General features: G+C 42.7%; 1 protein-coding gene across 6 annotated transcripts in view; it reads left to right on the top strand.

The window, feature by feature from the left end:
- Nucleotides 1-4,706, top strand: part of Esyt2 (extended synaptotagmin 2) — a 103,318-nt gene extending 98,612 nt beyond the window's left edge. For all 6 annotated transcript variants that reach the window (XM_013078036.3, XM_004860316.4, XM_021240950.2 and 3 more), the window contains 4 exons: nucleotides 70-201; nucleotides 925-1,030; nucleotides 1,812-1,861; nucleotides 1,966-4,706. In XM_013078036.3, the coding sequence (XP_012933490.2) occupies nucleotides 70-201; nucleotides 925-1,030; nucleotides 1,812-1,861; nucleotides 1,966-2,011 (334 nt within the window). In that variant the 3' untranslated portion in view covers nucleotides 2,012-4,706. The remainder of the gene's footprint in view (nucleotides 1-69; nucleotides 202-924; nucleotides 1,031-1,811; nucleotides 1,862-1,965) is intronic.
- The last annotated feature ends 14,996 nt before the right edge of the window (nucleotides 4,707-19,702 follow it).

The following is a 19,702-nucleotide window of genomic DNA, read 5'->3' as shown; positions in this document are numbered from 1 at the left end:
ATTTGAAAGCAACAGTGCTCTCATTTTCCCAAATTCTAATATCTAGTCTTCTCTGGTCTATGTTTCAAGAAATCTCATCGCTTTCTCAGAAGATGGCTCTGATCCATATGTCCGCATGTATTTATTGCCAGACAAGAGGAGGTCAGGGAGGAGGAAAACACACGTGTCAAAGAAGACTTTAAATCCCGTGTTTGATCAGAGGTATGATAGATGCTTCCTCGGCTGAGGAGAGACTGTGGTGAAGTGAGCAGAGCCAGGCCTTAGAAGTACCTTTGAGTGCCCAAGGAATGCAGCCAGTGCTCTGCCGGGAAGTATAAGTGGCAGAGTCTCCACCACAGTGTAGCACATGTACATTTGTTAAATAATCATTTTGAACTTCTCATTGGAATGCTAAACATAATAAACCCAAGTTACAAATACTGTGGATGAGGATCTATTTTACAGTAACACGACATCTCAATTGTAATATCTCAAATACAGACTCAAATATAACTTTTGTGAAAGAGTACTATATTTTACAAAAATAATTGGTAAAAAAGAATGATGATATTACATTTTGCAACTCTGTTGAGTGTTCCAGCTTAGCAGAGGGTGGCACTGCCTGTGTGGTCAGTCTCATAGGTTCAGGCATCTTTGGATCATGGTCTGTCCATATGTTGTCCTCTTTGGCAGCATTTTGCAAATAGTAAATCAGTGTTGGTTCAGCTCCGTTTTGTATCTAAAGGTGCTCCTCACTTTTCTGTATTTTCACTACAGTAACTAAGTTAAAAGTCAGATTCCTGCCCTACACACACTAAAGGGAGAACCTGATTTTACAAGGAAAAAAACACATAATTTTTTTAATGATCTCATAGGCAGAAATGCCATTTTTAGTTAAAAGAAAATACAGTAGAATTACAGAGAAAGTTCCTTGGTCCCTCACAGCTTTGATTTCAACGTGTCGCTCCCCGAGGTGCAGAAGAGAACACTAGATGTAGCAGTGAAGAACAGTGGCGGCTTCCTGTCCAAAGACAAAGGGCTTCTCGGCAAAGTAAGCATAAAGAAATCTTCACACGTTACTACACTTAGCACAACTTAAATCTTTCTCCAAAGTGCACACACATTAGCCAAAAGGGCAAGCTTATCCTGCAGTTAGTGCTATTTGTAAAATAGTGTGCTAAGACTTGGTTCAGGCTAAAGATATTTTTTGTTGTTCTTGTCGGTTTTATGTATTCATGTTATTGGCTTATTAATCATACTGATACCAGGAACTTTTAGTTGAAAAAAGGTTGATTTTCAGGTTTTTAACTTTTTGTTCAATACTACGTTGTAAAAACCACAAAGGAAAATTACCTCATCCAGCCCACTTCCCCCACGGGTTACACTGCTCTCTCCAGCAAATCCTTAGCTTGTCTCTGTCCATGTTCACCATTAATTTTTGAGTAAGATTATGTCTTCCTTAGTCATGTGCACGCCAGCATCAAGCCAGGGAAGAGTGTTGCACAATAAACCCATGTTTGTTGTCAGCAGCACCAGGAACAAGCCATTTCTACAGTGCTGTCCTTGATGGCATCAAGCAGTATCCAGGGACTGTCTCCACTGATGTTTCATGGTAACTTAGTTTTATAGCTGCTGGAGACAGGTTATATCTTGGTTATAATCAAGCATAATCTACTACAAATTAGTCATAAGGGTAGAAAGAATAAAAATGAGTCTCAACAAAAGGGGAGGAGAGCTCCATGTTGCTAGATTAAGACAAGAGAAGATTAGACAGGCAGCAGATCTAAAAGGAGCTACTCAGCCCATTTCAACAAGCCCTTCTCTTTCCCCAGGTGCTGGTGGCTCTGGCTTCTGAAGAGCTCACCAAGGGCTGGACCCAGTGGTAAGTGTCCTTACCCCAGGTAGTGGCAGGGCCAGGTTCTAGGTGTGTATTCGACACTGTGCTGTGATCCTGACCCCTCTGCTGTGCTCTCTGTGCTTTCTCAGGTACGACCTCACAGAGGATGGGATGAGACCCCAGGTGGTGACGTAGCCATGCTGGATGCAAGGCAGCCTCCTCAGTGACCGCCTGCCCACCTCCACTCAGACACACCCTCTTGCAGACGTACCAATGTTATTTTTATAATTTCGTGTATTTTGTTACACATACCATAATAATTTTATAGAAACTCTTGGCATTTTAGGCAAATTTGGCCAATACTATTGTTGACTTTTTATGTTGAGTTTCCTCCAGGCTTGGCCAGCCTCTGTGTGTGCAACAGGGTGTGGTCAGCTGTGCCCGCTGAGAGGCCAGCGCCTCAACTTGCGTTGCTGCCTTGTTTGTACAGCGCTGTGGTGCACCATGCCATGTAAATAGACTATTTTTTAATAATCTCTACATGCTGGTTTTGATTCCCAAAAAAATGAATCAAAGAAATACATATTTTCTTCTAAAATTTTATTCAATTCTTATGGCAAATATTCATTTTCATCTTTCTAGCACAACATTCTCAGTGACTTGTTTTGTGGTGTTTCTTTGTAAAAGAGAAAAGTGAAAAGTTTAGTAAATATTATTTCTGCCCATTATGAAAAAGTGTTCAAAGTATTAACATTTTCATAAATATAAAGGTGTATCATTGGGAAGTCAAGTAAAAGGCTTACAAGGAAACATGCTGCATAACTGAGTAATATAAAATGTCCAGGGAGTTGTCATGATTCCTGAATCATGTGTGCTGCTTTGGAATTTCTAACTTAAAAAATATGTTCTGTTTATTCCAGTTGCTTGTTGTAACTCATTCATAAAGTAGTGAGAGACACACATGTGATGCTTCCAAAGCCAGGTACAGCCCTTCTGTGTTAGCAGTGAGCAGCTTTCACAAGCCTGCTTGGTTCCCTGTTTCCCAGCCTTTGATGACAGAAATGCACACTGTCATTTTAAAATGAGTTTTTTAAAGCAGTGAGGTCAAGATACTGAGGTGAGCAGGGAGGGCATTACCCTAAGAGCTGATGGCTGCTCGCTCATGGGGTCCCGTGAGCACTGGCTCCACATCCCACACACAGAACCACTGACTCCCACCACCGCCACGCCAGTGGCAGGCCCGCCTTGGGCCCAGCTCTGTTCTGCCACCTATGGAGCCTGCTGCTCCTCACTGTGTCCTGCATTTCATTTTATGCCATGACTGACTTTATTATCAGGGTATTGTTACATGGTTTTCGTTTTGGAGTCTTTTCTTTTTAGATTATTAAAAGCATGTTTTATACCCTTCAGTGTCACCAAAACCTCTTGTGAGGTAAGGCTGTGTAGCAGTGTCATAAACTATGCATGTCTGTAAGTGAAATATGCACAGAAAGAGACTTCAATATACATTTTAAGCTGCAGTATGAGAGGGGGCTTTCTTAGCCATTAGAACCTGTGCAACACATACACATGTTTGGGGAAATACAGTTTTGTAACTAAAGCTGAATGGCAGTGGGTAGCTCCTGTGACCACACATACCAAAGTGCCTGTGGCAAGCACTGATTATTACTTCCACATGCTCCTCCCGTCGAGCACATTATATTTCACTTACAATTATGCTGTGTGTCGTGGATTTATTTATAATAATATCTATGGCTTCACAGCATGTTGCACATAATCATAACGACCAATATGATCTCACTGTCTCCTGTCTGTGGACACTTCTCCGAAATCTCTCTTTAAGTCATTTCCAATCAGTATACAAGATGGTTTATTCTGGGAGGAATTTATAAATGTGCCATGCACACATGAACATATATGCACATAAAACATTTAGCTGGAGAAAAGTAGTGTCCTTAAATCTAGGTGCTTATCCGTGGTATTCATTTTTTTAATTTAAAAAAAAATAGGTCTATTGAAGGGCTTCTGCCAATGTCTGTAAAAGAGAAGAAATAGTTCTTGAAATTTTATCATGCCAATAATTTTTCCAACACCCTAAACATCTGGAGTTGACACCCAGACACACGGTCTGCTCAGTGTATACTTTACTTACTGCGGTGCTTTATAAGTTAAACGGTTAGGCACAGTGGACACAATTCAGGGTGCAGAGCTCATAGTGAGCTGACCTCAGTGCAGTGAGGCCAGCAGATTGTCAGCAAGGATCTGGGCACAAGGTCCTCACTTGCAGACACTTCAGTCCTCTATAGCTGCTTCCATTCTCTTACAAAGGAAGAAAGAGAGTCCTGGTCCTGTCTGAACTATGTAGGGGAAGGCTACAAGTTACCTTCAAGGTGTGCTCAGCATTCCAGAGGCTTGGTAATGGAAGATGCCTTGCTTTGTTCTCAAAATTTACTTTTAGTTTTAAAAATGGATTGTCTAGAAAAAGGGAACTTACTTTTCTACTTTGAGCCAAAACCAGTGGAGGGAAAATTAGCATAGGTGAACTTGAGGTGAAGCTCTGTTAGCTTGTACATGTGGGTTGCTTATCCTGTGCCTTAAAGTCCAAAGGTGGTGTTTTCGGGTTTCAGACTAAAACAGAAGAAGCCTTATGACTGTCTTTACCACCATTCACAGGTATTCTTTATCCAGAGGTCAGTCCTGTCAAGAACCCAGGCAGGTGCAGGCAGCGTGGACAGTGTACATTTGGTTTCTGTTGCTGCATTCACTCTAGTTCCAGCCGTTTGCCCCCTGAAAGATTCGGGCAGCAGAGAATTTCAATCCCAGAATGTCCTTTTGCTTAGCTAACTTTACATGGCAGTGCATGTATTTATTCAATAAAACTTTTACATTAGTTCACTTGTGATTTTTTTTTCTTTTGAAATGAAATTTTTCATGTGGGACCAAATAATTTGGAAAGTGGATATAGTGTGCCATGTGTATCTACTATTTGCAAACTCTTTTATTTGCAGTTCATTTGCTGTCTTTGCTCTTGTTCCCATCTTACTTTGACTCTCCTGCCCAGCATAGCAGACTTCGGGTTTTGAAAGCAGCTCTTCTGCAGGGTAAAGATGAGCAAGAAGTAAGGCTCTAGATGTACATGATGACCAGAGCCATGGTCAGCCCTGGGACAGAAGCTGGGATCTGAAGGTTGGAGCCCAGGGAGGGGGAATGGGGGCTGGGGATTACCCTGCTGACACCCACCATGGGTACGAGTGGATATTTTGCAGTCTTTTCTTAGCATCTCAGGATGTAAAACCACTTCTTCACTCATACCTCAAAGCCAGGATCCCTTGGCCTTTATACCTTACTATATTTGCTCTTTTTTGTGGTGCTAGGGCTAGAACTTAGGGCCTGCACATGCTAGGCAAGTGCTCTACCGTGGAGTTGCACCCCACCCAGGCCTTTTTAAATACTCCTTGTGTGATGCTAGCCATTTCTCAAGAGTATCTCTTACTGGCCTCTCTTCTACTCAGACTCTTAACTACTGGAGTGATATGCATTGTTCCTGTTTATTCTGGTTCTTCAGGCCATTAGTAGGCCATGGTCTTAGAATTGCCCTCACCTGTGCAGACCCTCCTGTGAGCTCCAGGCCTCCGCGACACCTGTCTGCTTGGGTATTGCACAGTGGTCACAGTCTGTCCATCGGCTGTCTGTCTTCTGAAGTACTTGAGCTGGAGAACTAAAGAGCACCTGGCTTTGCTGCTCCTCATTCCCTGTGCAGATACTAAGCACGTGGGCCCTAACTTCAGAGCTGCTGTCTGTGGAGCCTGAGCCATGATCCATCCTCCTAACACAATCAAACATCAGTTTTGGCTTGTAGCTCCTGCTCCTCTTTTCCTCCTGTTTTCCACCAGCAGCCAGTAGGAGCTTTCAGACATATAAATCCTAACCTGTCCCTCGACTTCTGTCTCTCACTCTTAGAATAAAGACGAAGGGCACATGACAGCTCACGTGGCCCTGAGCCTGGCCCAGCTGCATCTCTTCCATGGTCCCCTCCTGTGGCACTTTAGCCACAAAGGTGCCTTGTCCTCGAAGGCCTTCACAACTCTGGTCAGCGCCCCCCCTTTCTCACCACGACGTCTTATTCTGCCCCAGGACCTTCTGCCGGCACTGTTCGTCTCGAGTGGTCCTCCTGCAGGCACCCTGTCATTGTGCTTGCTTGACATAGTTGCAAGTTAGTGTTATTTAAAATTCTCCTCCCTGGATTGTAAACACCCAAGGCTAGAAATTGTATGTGATTTAAATGTTTTCCTGATGGTGGTTCTTGATGTGTGGTTGATGAACCAAGTATCTGTTGAATATATGGTGTATAAAGTTGAAGAGACCAAGCTGGGCATAGAGGTGCACACCTGATCTCAGCCCTTGGGAGGCTGGGGCAGGAGGATAGTGAGTTCAAGCCTAGCCTGGGCTATATAGTAAGACCCTCTCTCACCTAAATAAAGTTTGAGAGAGCATGCATCTATTCGTTTTAACAGGTTTTCATTCAGAGAAAGATATAAATACCTATTGAAAGGTCTTAGTATAAGACTAAAGGGAGTGCACCGAGAAGCATACTAAACAATGCTATTGAGATAAAATATCCACAGTGTGATTATCTGAGAAACACCTTGAGTATAAAAGTAGAACATAGCTGGGAAGTCTGCTTGTATTTAGTAATGTTTTAGAACTCCTGGGTGATTGAATATGAAAAGAAATAGATTAGAAACTTCATTGGGAGGGAAAGGCATTTTCTTTTCTTTTTTTTGGTACCAGGGATCAAACTCGGGACTTTGTGCATGCGAGGCAGGTGGTGGAACCACTGAGCTAAATCTCCAGCCCTGGGAAAGGCGTTTTCTGATACAAGATTGTCTGCTTGAAAAAAAAAAACAAGAAAATAATCTGAAAACTTTTGGATTGAACAAATATTTAATAAGGTGGCTAGGCATAGCATTATACATATCTCTGTCATATATGCTGTTTGAAAGTAGGGAAAAAAATCATACAACAGCCTTAGAACTATAGCAGCAGCGAAAACCAGCAGTCACCAGAGGAGGAAAATGGGTTTATTGCTCTCCAAAAAGCCCCATTCCCCAGAGAACTGTCACTGTGTGAACCATCTGGATCCTGGAAATCTGTCTCCAGAGTGTTTGTCAAAAATTTAGTGGAAACAACCCTGCGGCTGTCCGAGCCTATGATGCTGCTTGGGACAAACAAGAGGCTGACCAAAACACATCAAGAGAAAATCCAGGAAATGAGTTGTGGTGGGGGCATGGAGAAACTGGCATTCCCCAGGGGTCTTGAGTGACATGTGCATGTGCAGGGCCATGCCCGTGCCTAGGGAAGGCCTGGAGAGAGATCTGTTCGGTCAGAGAGAAAAGGCTAAGGCGTTAGAGTTGTAAACTGCCCAGCATATGCAGAGCCCCTCAACAAAGAGTGGGAGACTGATTAGTTCAAAGTGTGTAACAAAATCTCTGTCCAATCATTGGCTGACCAAATAAGCTAACCAAGCAGAGATGTCAAGGAATACAGATTTTAGACAATCCAAGAGAGCAAAGCAAACCCAATGGACAGGAGGAGGGATCATATTTACAGAGTTGTCATGCTATAGTTTTCAACCAAAACACTATGAGACATACAAGCAAACTGTAAAGTACAGGCTATTTACAGGAAAAAAAGAAACTCCCTAAGGAAATCAGATGTTGATTTAAGAAAACCTTAAGTCAGCTATTAAAAGACATTCAAAGAAATAAAGGATACTATATTTAAAGAATGAGAACAATGTATCAGAATGATTATCTCACCAAAACAGTCCCAATAAAGAAAAATTACAGGGCCGGGGATTTAGCTCAGTGGTTCCAATGCCTGCCTCACAAGCTCAAGGTCCCAAGTTCGATCCCTGGTACAAAAAAAAAAAAAAAGTACAATTTGGGCCAGGGATTTAGCTCAGTGGTTTCGCTGCGTGCTGCACAAGCGCAAGGACCCAAGTTCAATCCCCGATACCCAAAAAAGAAAAATTACAGAAGCAATAAGTACAGTTCTGGGGTTTCAAGTACAGAAAGTGGAATACAGAATTCACTACAGTGAATCAGCAAACTTGCAGATGGGTGAGGAGATCATGCAGCCTGATGAACAGGGATGCCTGAAGAGAAATGAGCAGGACACCCTACATGCATGGTGGGGGCTCGAGGGGAGGGGGAAATGCTAAAAAAGATATACTATCTTAAATAATGGACGACGTGCAGATAATGCATGAGGAAAAATGACCTGACATTCTGTGTAGAGAGAGCTCCTTTCTCAGTCCACCTTCTGCTGACTAAAGGTCAGATGACAGCCCCTCCAAACAGGTGGATTGCTGTGGTTTCACCACAGATTTTCAACACATTTCATTTTGGAATCAGCTTGTAGATTCCAGGGTTTTTTTATATATAAACTTTATTATTTTGCTTTTTTTAAAAAATTGTTTTTTCTTTTTCTTTTTTTTGGCACTGGGGATCGAACTCGGGTACTTGTGCTTGCGCAGCAGACAGCAAAACCACTGAGCTAAATCCCCAGCAAAAATTGTTGTTTCATATTTAAAACCCTTGTATTAGTGATTCATTTTCAGCATTATTTGAACCATTTGCCATTACAGAAAGAGAAATACTTGTGTTTCAAATAAAACGAATGTAGGAAAAAAATGGGCAAAACCATATTTGATGGAAAACCACACATTAAAGACACTCGAGTGCTAAAAGTTTAAGAAGAGCCACAGCTAAATTCTTAGTCAAACTATTTAAAGTCACAGCACATAGACAAAGCGGCTAGAGAAAGACTCCTCACCCTCCTTGGCAAGAGTGGCTGACTTCCTGTCAGAAACCAGTAAGGCCGGAAGGAGAGGGTGGCAGATTTCAAGTGCTGAGAGAGACTCAGCCAAGAGTCTGTCTCCAACTACTGTCCAAAAAGGAGGGTAAAGTTTAGGCGTTGTCACTTAAAGCTTTTTTTTTTTTTTTGGTTACTTGCCCTGCAGGAAATACTAAAGGGATGTCCCTTCTTCCTTGGTACACATTTATGATCAATCTCTTGCTACCTGTTTCTGTGGTGCAGTAGCTCCGGGTCTGGGGAGGGCGAGACCCAGAGGAAGAGAGCCCTGCCTTGGAGGCCACTACTGTCGGTAAACAGGAGCAGCCACAGCGCTTGTCCAGAGAGTGGTGCTAAGGGCCAGGTGAGGTGTCCCTGGGCAGTGTGGGAGCACACCGCTTTGGGTCCCTGCAAGCGCTGAGACTGCTAGTCTACTCATTCTCACCTCAGGACACAGTGACCGCTTCCTGTCCACCAGGCAAGGGCAGCAGCCGTGCCGTGCTGTCACACCACGTTGTTCTTCCTAGCACATGCCCACATCCCTTCCCACACTGCTCTCCTAAAGGACTGGACACACCCACAGCGAGTACCCCCGTGACTTCCAACAGGGTTCCACCCAGCCTCTTATTCCCTACAAACAAGGCAGTGTGGCTTCTCATTCTTTTGTTCATTGCAGTATAAAGTACGTGCAGAAAGGCACACTTCTAACTGCTGCTACAATGACTGTCACAAGATGAGTGCCCTGTGTGACCACTCAGGATGAGCAGCAATGCCAGCATCCCACGCTGTCTTGTGCTCTGGCCTCGGGATCTCCTGTCCCATGCCTTACACTGCAGGTTACTTCTCTCCTGTTCTGAGCCTCATGTAAATGGGATCCTCTGTGGATTCACGTAGAACTTCCTCACAGTGAGAGTACTGTCAACCAGGTTTGACTGGAGATGGGACTCAACTCCGTTGCCAGCATGGCCACACAGACCTGAGGCCCAGGTCAGGCTGCTTCGGTTCAGCATCTGGGCCCCCTGCCCGGGACCCTAGACCCAAGCAGGCCACCCTGCTTCCCAGACACCCTTGCCTGATCCTCCTTTCCCAGGGGAACCTCTGGTGACTGGGCTAGCAGCTCTTGTCCTGAGGAAGCCACCAGCAGCTCCTGCCTGTGTGATGGTTCCAAGGTCAGTTGTGGAGAGTGGGTTTGCAGAGCATGACTCAGCAGGAAACTACAGCACACACACTGAAACATGACACAACATCACCCACAAACCACAGTACACGTGACATAATATGGAGCACATCTCCGTGCACACAGTCCAAAACAGAACTAATCCAAGGACAATATATGCAGCACGATTATGACACATGTGTGACAGGATATGCAGTATACATGCACAACATGCAATATACTCACCATACACAGTACACACAGGTATAGTACCACGCAGAACACTACATCCGCATACACACTTAACACAATATACACAATACATACACAATGCACAGTACACCACATGACAACATAATAGCACAATACAAATGTCATACCACACAGACTTAAGTCATGTATATTCATAGATGCAGTGTACTATACACAACACATACAAAGTAATATACAATATACACAAAATTCACAATACATACTATATACAATGCATGCAGAAGCAAGACAAATAATGCACGATATACACAGTACAGGTCACATACCACACAGCATAACAACACATGTAGGTAACACACACAAAACATCATACACACACAGGCCACAGACACTACGCACACTCTCCTGGAACCTAACTGACCTGCCGAGGTGAGAGGAAGTCCTCCCGTGCTCATCACTTGCTGCCTGGACTACATGAGAGCAATAGAAGTTTACAGTGCCAAGTGACAGCAGGGCTGCAGGAGCTCAACTCCCTCCTTTGCCCCTTCTCTAATGAAGCTGAACTTTGCCTGCAGTCCTCTGTCCCTGCAGGCTCCACCCCAGTATGGCAGATGCCTTGTTTCCTTGTGTCGCCTTCTCTTTAATTGTCTAACAAGTATTCAATACCAAAGGACCTTGTTCTGCCCAAGATTCCCTTGCACTTTTCCATGGTTTTGCAAGGTACTTCACCTCTCAGTGTAGAAGCTAAGCTTTTTGTTTATGAAAATTTTAACTTAAATAAAACATAATGCCATAACTTCTTGAATCATTTATTTTGCAATGAGCCTTCCAAAAACTTGCCTCGAGATAGTCACTGAAAACCTCTCATCAAAATTCCTGAATATGTAAACACCCTGAATACTGCACCATCAACGGTGACTGGTAAGGTATGTTTTTGAGGGTGGGCAGCATTGTAAATCCTTTTCATTCTTCTGGTCACTGTAGGAAATAGTTTTGGAGGAGTCTTTGTTAATATGCTGTGTCCCTTGAATTTAGAAAGTAGACCAGTGAAGTATCTTAATGAGTTTCTCAAAATATGCACTCAAGTCCAGAATACTAGTTAGTGTCCTTGATTCACTCAGCACCTTTCCAGACGTGCACCTGCTATGATCAAGGTAGTGTGCGTGGCCACAGGGAGGTCTCTGGCTTCACAGGTCAGGTACTTAGGCTCTCACATGTGTGTGCAGGTACTAGTTAGATAAGATCACAGGAGGGAGGCCCAAGATTGGATCCCAGTGGTTTCAGAAGAGGGAAGAGCTAAGCACAGTTGTACATACCTGCAATCCCAGCATTCTGGGAAGCTGAGATAGGAGCATCACAAATTGGGGCCCAGCCCAGGTAGCTTAACAATTTAGACCCTGTCTTGAAAGAAGAAAAGGAAAAGTTTTTAAAGTGGCACACACGTGTAATCCCAGCACTCAGGAGGCTGAGGCAGGAGAATCACCTTGAGTTTGAGGCCAGCCTGGGCTACATAGTGAGTTCAAGGCCAGCCCGAATTGCATAGGGAGCCCCTGACTCAGAAGAAAAAAAAAAAGGAAAAGGAAGGGATCAGAAAGGACATGTGCTCTGCATCTCTCACCATGTGATGCCCTGCCCGTTGCTGACGAGGGGCTGTGAATTAAGCCTCTCTTCCTTATAAAGTCACCCAGGCTCAAGCATTTTATTACAGTAATGCCAAGTGGACTAATACATGTTTTGTTTAAAAAAAAAAAAAGAGGAAGAGGAAAAGGAAGTGAGGAAGAATAGGGAGGAAGAGGAGGTTTTATATAGAGTTCATAGTTTTCGCTTTAACTGTGGATCTCTGGTCCATATTGAGATGACTTTCATTTATAGCTTGAGGTAGGGGTTACAATGTTTTCCAGATGTATTTCCAAGTTTCAGCACTATTAGATCATAACGTTTTATCAATTAACTGCTACCTGACAGGCCTGTCAGCTGCTGTGTGTCACAGAGCTGGGAGACCAGGCACGGATAGAAAGCAGCTTCCGCATCAGGATGGTGAGCAAGCCTGCATCTCATCTGGAAGCCACTCTTCCCAGTAGACCCAAACCAAGTGCACCCCAGCTCAGACCCCTCCTCCAGATGCCACACAGCAAGGGAGCGTGGGGGAGGGAAAGTCAGAACAGACAGAAGTCTCTCTCTGCAGATTTTACCAAAATGTCCCACTGACCACCTGGACACATTGTTAGGGCTCTCGTGTGTTCTGTTGGTAAACTTTATCAGTTGCACAATACAATAGATTTCATCCAACCTTTGCATTTCCCTTTATTTCAAGGATGAAAAGAAACCAGAGCTCACTGCCAGGATGGCTGAGTTCCAGGACAGAGACAGATCTCAATGTGTGTTCCCTGTGGTCACCATGCTGTTGCCTTCCTAGTGAGGGGAAGCCCAGGGGCCTCAATGGGGAGCCAGGGTCAGAAGGCAGGGAGCGCTTACCAGCCACTGAGGCCTGTCACTTAGTGGCATGCACACAATAAGGGATTTGCTTGAATACACAGAATGTGCAAATGGTTTGTTCTTCTTTTTTTTTGGTACCAGGGGTCAAACTCAGATCTACTTGTGAGGCGGGCGTGACACCCACCACTGAGCTAAATCCCGGCCCTGTTCTTGTCATTCTTAAAATGTTGTGTTCTGAAGTCCTAAAAGACACTCTGGCTTCTAAAAGATGGGCCAGTAGTTGGGGAAACACTGCTGGGAACACTTCGCCTCTGGGCCAGTTCCAGTGTGTGTCTGCATGTGCCTGCTGTCCCCTGCCTGGTGGGCACCCCTTCACACTCTTGCCTGCCTCCAGCACATATGCAGGACTTCTTGCCATGGTGCCCTCTGGCTTCTGGGTTCATCTTCTGAACTCGGTGATTCTAATGTGTGCTCAGGGTTGACAGTTCTGAAATTTCCCCTTGAACAGGCTGGAGCATGGTTCCAGCAGCCCCAGATGCCAGCCCCTGGTAGTGCCAATGCCCTGGGCATTGTGAGCATTGTGACTGCTGGCTTAGCAATTTTCTTTGTCCACTCCTACACAGCTGAGGTCCCAAGCCCCAGTGCCACACATCTGCTAGTGTACAATGTTATAACAGCCATATAAAGATATATACATATGTATATATGTGTATGTGTGTGTGTGTATATACGTGTGTGTATATATATATATATATGTTTATATGTATATATATAGAAAGAGAGAGAGAGACAAGGTCACACTAAGTAGTTTCCGTTGGCCTTGAACTCACTATGTAGCCCAAGCTGGGCTTGAACTCACAGTAATCCTCCTGCCTCAGCCTCCTAAGTGCTGGGATTACAGACATGCACCCCTATGCCTGGCTTATTAACAGTTAAATTGAAATAGAATTTTAGGCCATAAAACTTGCCTTTTAAAAATATATACTGAGTGTGGTGGTGCATGCCTGTAATCTCAGTACTGAGAGGCTGAGGCAGGACAATCTCAAATTCAAGCCCGCCCTGACCAACTTAGTGACTTAGTGAGACCCTGTCTCAAACTTTAAAAAAGGGGATGGGGATCCCTCCCGCTGCTCCCAGACCAGAGGTAGGGGCTTCTGAGCCGCCTTCCCACTGCTCCTGGTCTAGAGGAAGGGGCTTCCCGGTCACCATCCCTCCTGCCGCTCCCAGCCCAGAGGAAGGGGCTTCCGGGTGACCATCCCTCCCGCCACTCCCGACCCAGAGGTAGGGGCTTCTGAGCCACCATCCCACTGCTCCTGGTCCTGAGGAAGGGACTTCTGGGCCACCATCCCTCCCGCTGCTCCCAGCCCAGAGGAAAGGGCTTTTGGGCCACCTTCTGTCCTGCCACTCCCAGCCCAGAGGAGGGGGCTTCCAGGCCACCATCCCTACCACTGCTCCCAGCCCCTGTCCCATGTCTCCCTGCTCAGAGGAGGAGATCCATGTGGGCGCCAACAGCACCCACCCCCCACCCCCCAGTCGAAATGAGAAAACATGTAAATAAGTCTCAAAACCAGACTTCCAGATCACCTACAGCAACCCCAAAGGAAAATGAGATGGAACACTCTGATACTCAACCACCTGGACCCACTGAACTGGCAACAAAAAGGGATCTAGAAAAAATGGAATCAGAAATAATTTCTCAGATAACAGGGGAAATTGTGCTCCTAGTGCAAGACATGATTAATAAATCTAGAGAGGAGCTCAGGAACATAATGGAATCCCAACATAGGAAACAAATGGAATCCATAAAACAGATGCAAATAGATTTCCGGGAGATGAAAAACTCCATTGAAAATCTACACAGCAGAATGAGCCAATGTGAGGACAGAATTTCAGATATAGAAGATAAGATTGCAATTAATGACCAGGAAAAGAAAAATTGCTTCAAAATTATAAGGGAACATGAGAAATCAATCCAGCAGCTGCTAGACGATGCAATGAAGAATAACATAAGACTGATTGGAGTCAATGAAGAGACAGGAGAGAGTGCAGATGACATAAAAAATCTCTTCACAGAAGTAATGGCAGAAAACTTCCCAAGCAGGGGAAAAGAACTTGACACACAGATAAGTGAGGCGTATAGGACTCCAAATAGCCTTGATAAAAAAAAATCTACACATAGGCATATAATTGTTAAGATTCCGGAAACTCAACAGAAGAACAAAGTTCTACAAGCAGTTAGAGAAAAGAAACAAATCACATACAAAGGAAAGCCCATCAGAATCACAGCAGACTTCTCAATACAAACCATCAAGGCAAGAAGAGCTTGGAGTGACATATTCCAAGCCCTAAAAGAAAACAGCCTCCAACCCAGATTGATGTACCCTGCAAAACTATCTTTCAAAATTGGTGGAGAAATAAGATACTTTCATGACAAAGAGCACTTTAGGAACTTCATGAATACCAAACCACCACTCCAAAAAATTTTACACAATGTCCTAGGAACAGACAATGAGGATCACAACCCCAGGAAGCAAAGCAGAATGAACTCATCTGGCATAATAAGAAATTAAATGTAAAGGGAGAGAACCCAACAAAAAGAAAAAGTCATGGCAATGACAAGTCAACACATTTCATTTATAACCATCAATGTTAATGGTCTCAATTCACCAATCAAAAGAAATAGACTGGCAGAATGGGTCAAGAAGCAAAATCTAACAATATGCTGCATACAAGAAACACACTTAATTCAAAAGGAAACTCACAGACTGAAAGTTAAAGGGTAGAAAACAATACTTCATGAGATGGGAACCCGAACAAAAGCAGGAGTAGCTATCCTCTTTGCAGATCAAGTAGATTTCAAACCAACACTGATTAAGAGAGACAAAGAAGGACACTACATCCTTGTAAAGGGAAGAATTCAAGAGGAAGAGATGACAATCATAAATATGCACCAAACACTAGTGCACCCAACTATATAAAACAAATACTAACAGACATGAAAAGTCATATATGCACTAATACAATTGTAGTGGGGACCTCAACACCCCACTGTCACAAACAGATAGATCAACGAGACAAAAAATAAGTAATGAAATACTAGAACTCAATCAAACTCTTGAACAAATGAACTTAACAGATGTTTACAGAGTCTTCCACCCCACAAAATAAGAATACACATTCTTCTCAGCTGCACATGGGTCATTCTCCAAAATAGACCATATACTCACGCATAGAACATGTTTAAGTGCAAAGGAATTGAAGTTATCCCCTGTATATTATCAGACCATGGTGTGATGAAATTGGAGATCCATAGCAAAAGAAACTGGAAAAATTTCATAAATTGGAAATTGAACAACACACTTCTGAATAACCAATGGGTCACAGAGGAAATTAAAGAAGAAATAAGTTCCTTCAATTAAATGACAATGACAATACAACATATTGGAATCTATGGGACACAATGAAAGCAGTCTTATGAGGGAAATTCATAGCAGTGAATACACATATTAGGAAAACAGAATGAGCCCAATTAAACAACCTGATGCTGTACCTCAAGCTTCTAGAAAAAGAAGAGCCAGACAAACCCAAAGCTCATACAAGGGAGGAAATTATAAAGATCAGAGGAGAAATCAATGCAATGGAGACTAAGAGAATGATACAAAAAATCAATGAAGCCAAGAGTTGGTTCTTCAAAAGATTAAACAAAATTGACAAACCCTTAGCCAACCTCATCAGGAAAAGGAAAGAAAAGGCCCAAATCCATGCAATTGAGAATGAAAAGGGTGAAATTACAACAGACCCAGCAGAAATCCAGAGGATCATCAATACCTACTTCCAGAACCTATACGCCAATAAGATGGACAACACAGAAGAAATGGACAGATTCCTAGATACATATGAATTCCCAAAGTTGAACGAAGAAGACCTAAAAATTCTGAACAACCCAATATCAGCCAATGAAATTGAAAATGTAATTAAAAACTTATCAATGAAGAAAACCCCGGGTCCTGATGGCTTCACTCCTGAATTCTATAAGACATTTAGAGAGGAACTGCTGCCACTACTGTTTAAACTCTTCAATGAAATTGAAAGGGAAGCAATACTCCCAAATTCATGCCTAGAAGCAAGCATCACCTTGATCCCCAAAGCAGAGAAAGACCCAACTGAAAAAGAGAACTATAGGCCAATCTCACTAATGAACATAGATGCAAAAATCCTTAATAAGATACTGGCAAACAGAATGCAGAAGATCATCAAGAAGATCATTCACCCTGATCAAGTGGGATTCATCCCAGGGATGCAGAGATGGTTCAATATACGCAAATCAATCAATGTAATACACTATATCAATAGAGCCAAGGACAAAAACTATATGATTATCTCCATAGATGCAGAAAAAGCATTTGACAAAATCCAACATGCATTTATGATAAAAACCCTTCAAAAAATTGGAATAGATGGTCTCTGCCTCAAACTGATAAAAGCCATCTATGAAAAACCAACAGCCAATATCATACTAAATGCTCAAAAACTGAAATCCTTCACACTCAAATCAGGAACAAGACAAGGATGTCCACTATCACCACTCTTGTTCAATATAGTTCTGGAAACATTAGCCATGGCAATTAGACAAGAGAAAGAAATAAAAGGAATAAAGATAGGAAATGAAGAAGTCAAATTGTCATTATTTGCAGATGACATGATACTCTATATAGAAGATACCAAGAACTCCACCAAAATTCTTCTAGACTTAATAACCAAATTCAGTCAAGTAGCTGGTTACAAGGTCAACACACAAAAGTCAATAGCTTTCCTCTACATGAATGACAGATTCACTGAGAGAGAAATACGGCAAATACTTCCTTTCACAATAGCATCCAAAAGACCAAAATACCTAGGAATCAACCTAACGAAAGAAATCAAAGACCTTGTCTCTGAAAACTATAGCACTCTCAAAAGAGAGATGGAAGATGATATCAGAAAATGGAAAGACATCCCCTGCTCCTGGGTAGGAAGGATTAATATAGTGAAAATGGCCATACTTCCAAAACTGTTATATAGATTCAATGCAATTCCAATTGAGATCCCAGCAGCATACTTCATGGACCTTGAGAAAACAATCCAAAAATTCATTTGGAAAAAGAAGAGACCCAGAATAGCAAAAGCAATTCTAGGTAACAAAGACATGGCAGGGGGGTATCACAATCCCCAACCTGCAACTATACTACAAAGCTGCTGTGATAAAAACAGCATGGTACTGGCAAAGAAACAGACCTGAGGACCAGTGGAACAGATTAGAAGATGCAGAAACAACGCCAGACACACTCAGCCATCTCATCTTCGATAAAGGAGCCAAACACCCTCACTGGAGGAAAGATAGCCTCTTTAATAAATGGTGCTGGAAAAACTGGGTTTCAACTTGCCAAAGATTAAAATTAGACCTATATCTCTCGCCATGCACTAAACTAAAATCAAAATGGATTAAAGATCTAAATATTAAAATAGAAACTCTGAACCAGCTGGAACAGAGGTTAGGTAGAACTCTTGAAGACATTGGTGTAGGAAAAGATTTTATGATCAAAACCTCAGTTACCCATGAACTAGCACAAACAATCAACAAATGGGATCTCTTCTTATTAAAAAGCTTCTGCACAGCAAAAGAAAGCACCAGCAGTGTGAAGAGACAACCCACAATGTGGGAAAAAATCTTCACCTTCTTTTCCTCAGACGAAGGTCTACTATCTCAAATCTATAAAGAACTTAAAAACATCAGACCTCCCAAATTTAAAGACCCAATCCGAAAATGGGGATCTAAAATGAACAGACATTTCTCAGACAAAGAAGTAGAAATAGCAAATAAATACATGAAAAAATGTTCAACATCACTGTTCATTCAAGAGATGCAAATGAAAACAATGCTGAGATTCCACCTCACTCCAGAAAGAATGGCTGCCATCATGAAATCAACCAATAACAAATGTTGGCGAGGCTGTGGGGAAAGAGGAACCCTGCTCCACTGCTGGTGGGAGTGTAGACTGGTGCAAGCACTGTGGAAATCAGTATGGAGATACCTCAAAGAACTAGGACTGGAAGTCCCATTTGACCCCGCTATTCCACTGCTGGGGATCTTCCCCAAAGAATTAAAAGAATCATACCACAGTGATATATGTGCACCCATGTTCATAGCAGCACAGTTTGTAATAGCTAAAACTTGGAAACAGCCCAATTGCCCATCAACTGGAGACTGGATAAAGAAAATGTGGTTTTTTTAAATAAAATGGGGTATTATTCAACCATAAAAAATGAGAAATTAGAGACATTTATAGCTAAGTGGATGCACATTGAGGCAATACTCATAAGTGAAATAAATAGGACACACATGTGTAAATACCAAATAGTTTCTCTAGTGTGAGAAACTGAAAGTGTAAATAAGGACTAAACGTATAATAGGTAATGTGAAATAGGAAGAAAAGGGGTAAAGGGGAAGGGGAAGTGGGAGGGGTAGGGGAAAGGATAGAAGGGAATGGTATTAATATGAGAAAATGGAAAAATAGGAAGAAAATCTTTGTAAATAGGGAGGACTGGAGGGGTTGAAGGGAGGGCTGGGCAAGGCTGAAAAATAAGACCCAAGAGAGACTATGTAAAGGTGCAAATTTCCAATGATGAATGTCATTATATTGTATACCTAAAATGTACCAATGATTAGAATGAATAATCGATAATGTAAAATAGGAAGAAAAGATCCAAAGGGGTAGGGGTAGTGGGAGGGGGAGGGGAAAGGAAAGAAGGGAAAGGAAAAATGCTAAGAAGTGGAAAAAATGGACATGAAGTCTTTGTAAATAGGGAAGGGTGGAGGGGGTGAAGGGAGGGCTAGGAATGGGGAAAAAATAAGAACCAAGATGCATTATGTAAAGGTACAATTCCCATTGAGAAATGTAATTGTGTTGTTGTATACCTAAAATGTACCAATAAAAGAATTTAACAAAAAAAAAGGGGGGGATGGAGATGTAACTCAGAAGGCTCCAGATTAAACCCCCAGTGGCACACACATACACAGGAAAAAGTATATACCTGAGTGGTTTTTGGTATACTCAGATTGTACAATCCTCATCAATTATAGATAAGTTTCATCATCCCAAACCCACAATCATTAGCAGTCACTCTCCTTTCTCTGTCCTTCCAGCTGAGGTTAAATTGTTTACCAGAGTATGTAATGCATATTGGAA

The sequence above is a fragment of the Heterocephalus glaber genome, unplaced genomic scaffold (genome assembly GCF_053883595.1).
Source record: "Heterocephalus glaber isolate CG9 unplaced genomic scaffold, H.glaber_assembly_v1.0 deba00000818, whole genome shotgun sequence".
Taxonomy (NCBI): Eukaryota; Metazoa; Chordata; class Mammalia; order Rodentia; family Bathyergidae; genus Heterocephalus; species Heterocephalus glaber.
This window is presented reverse-complemented; position numbering and strand designations above follow the sequence as displayed.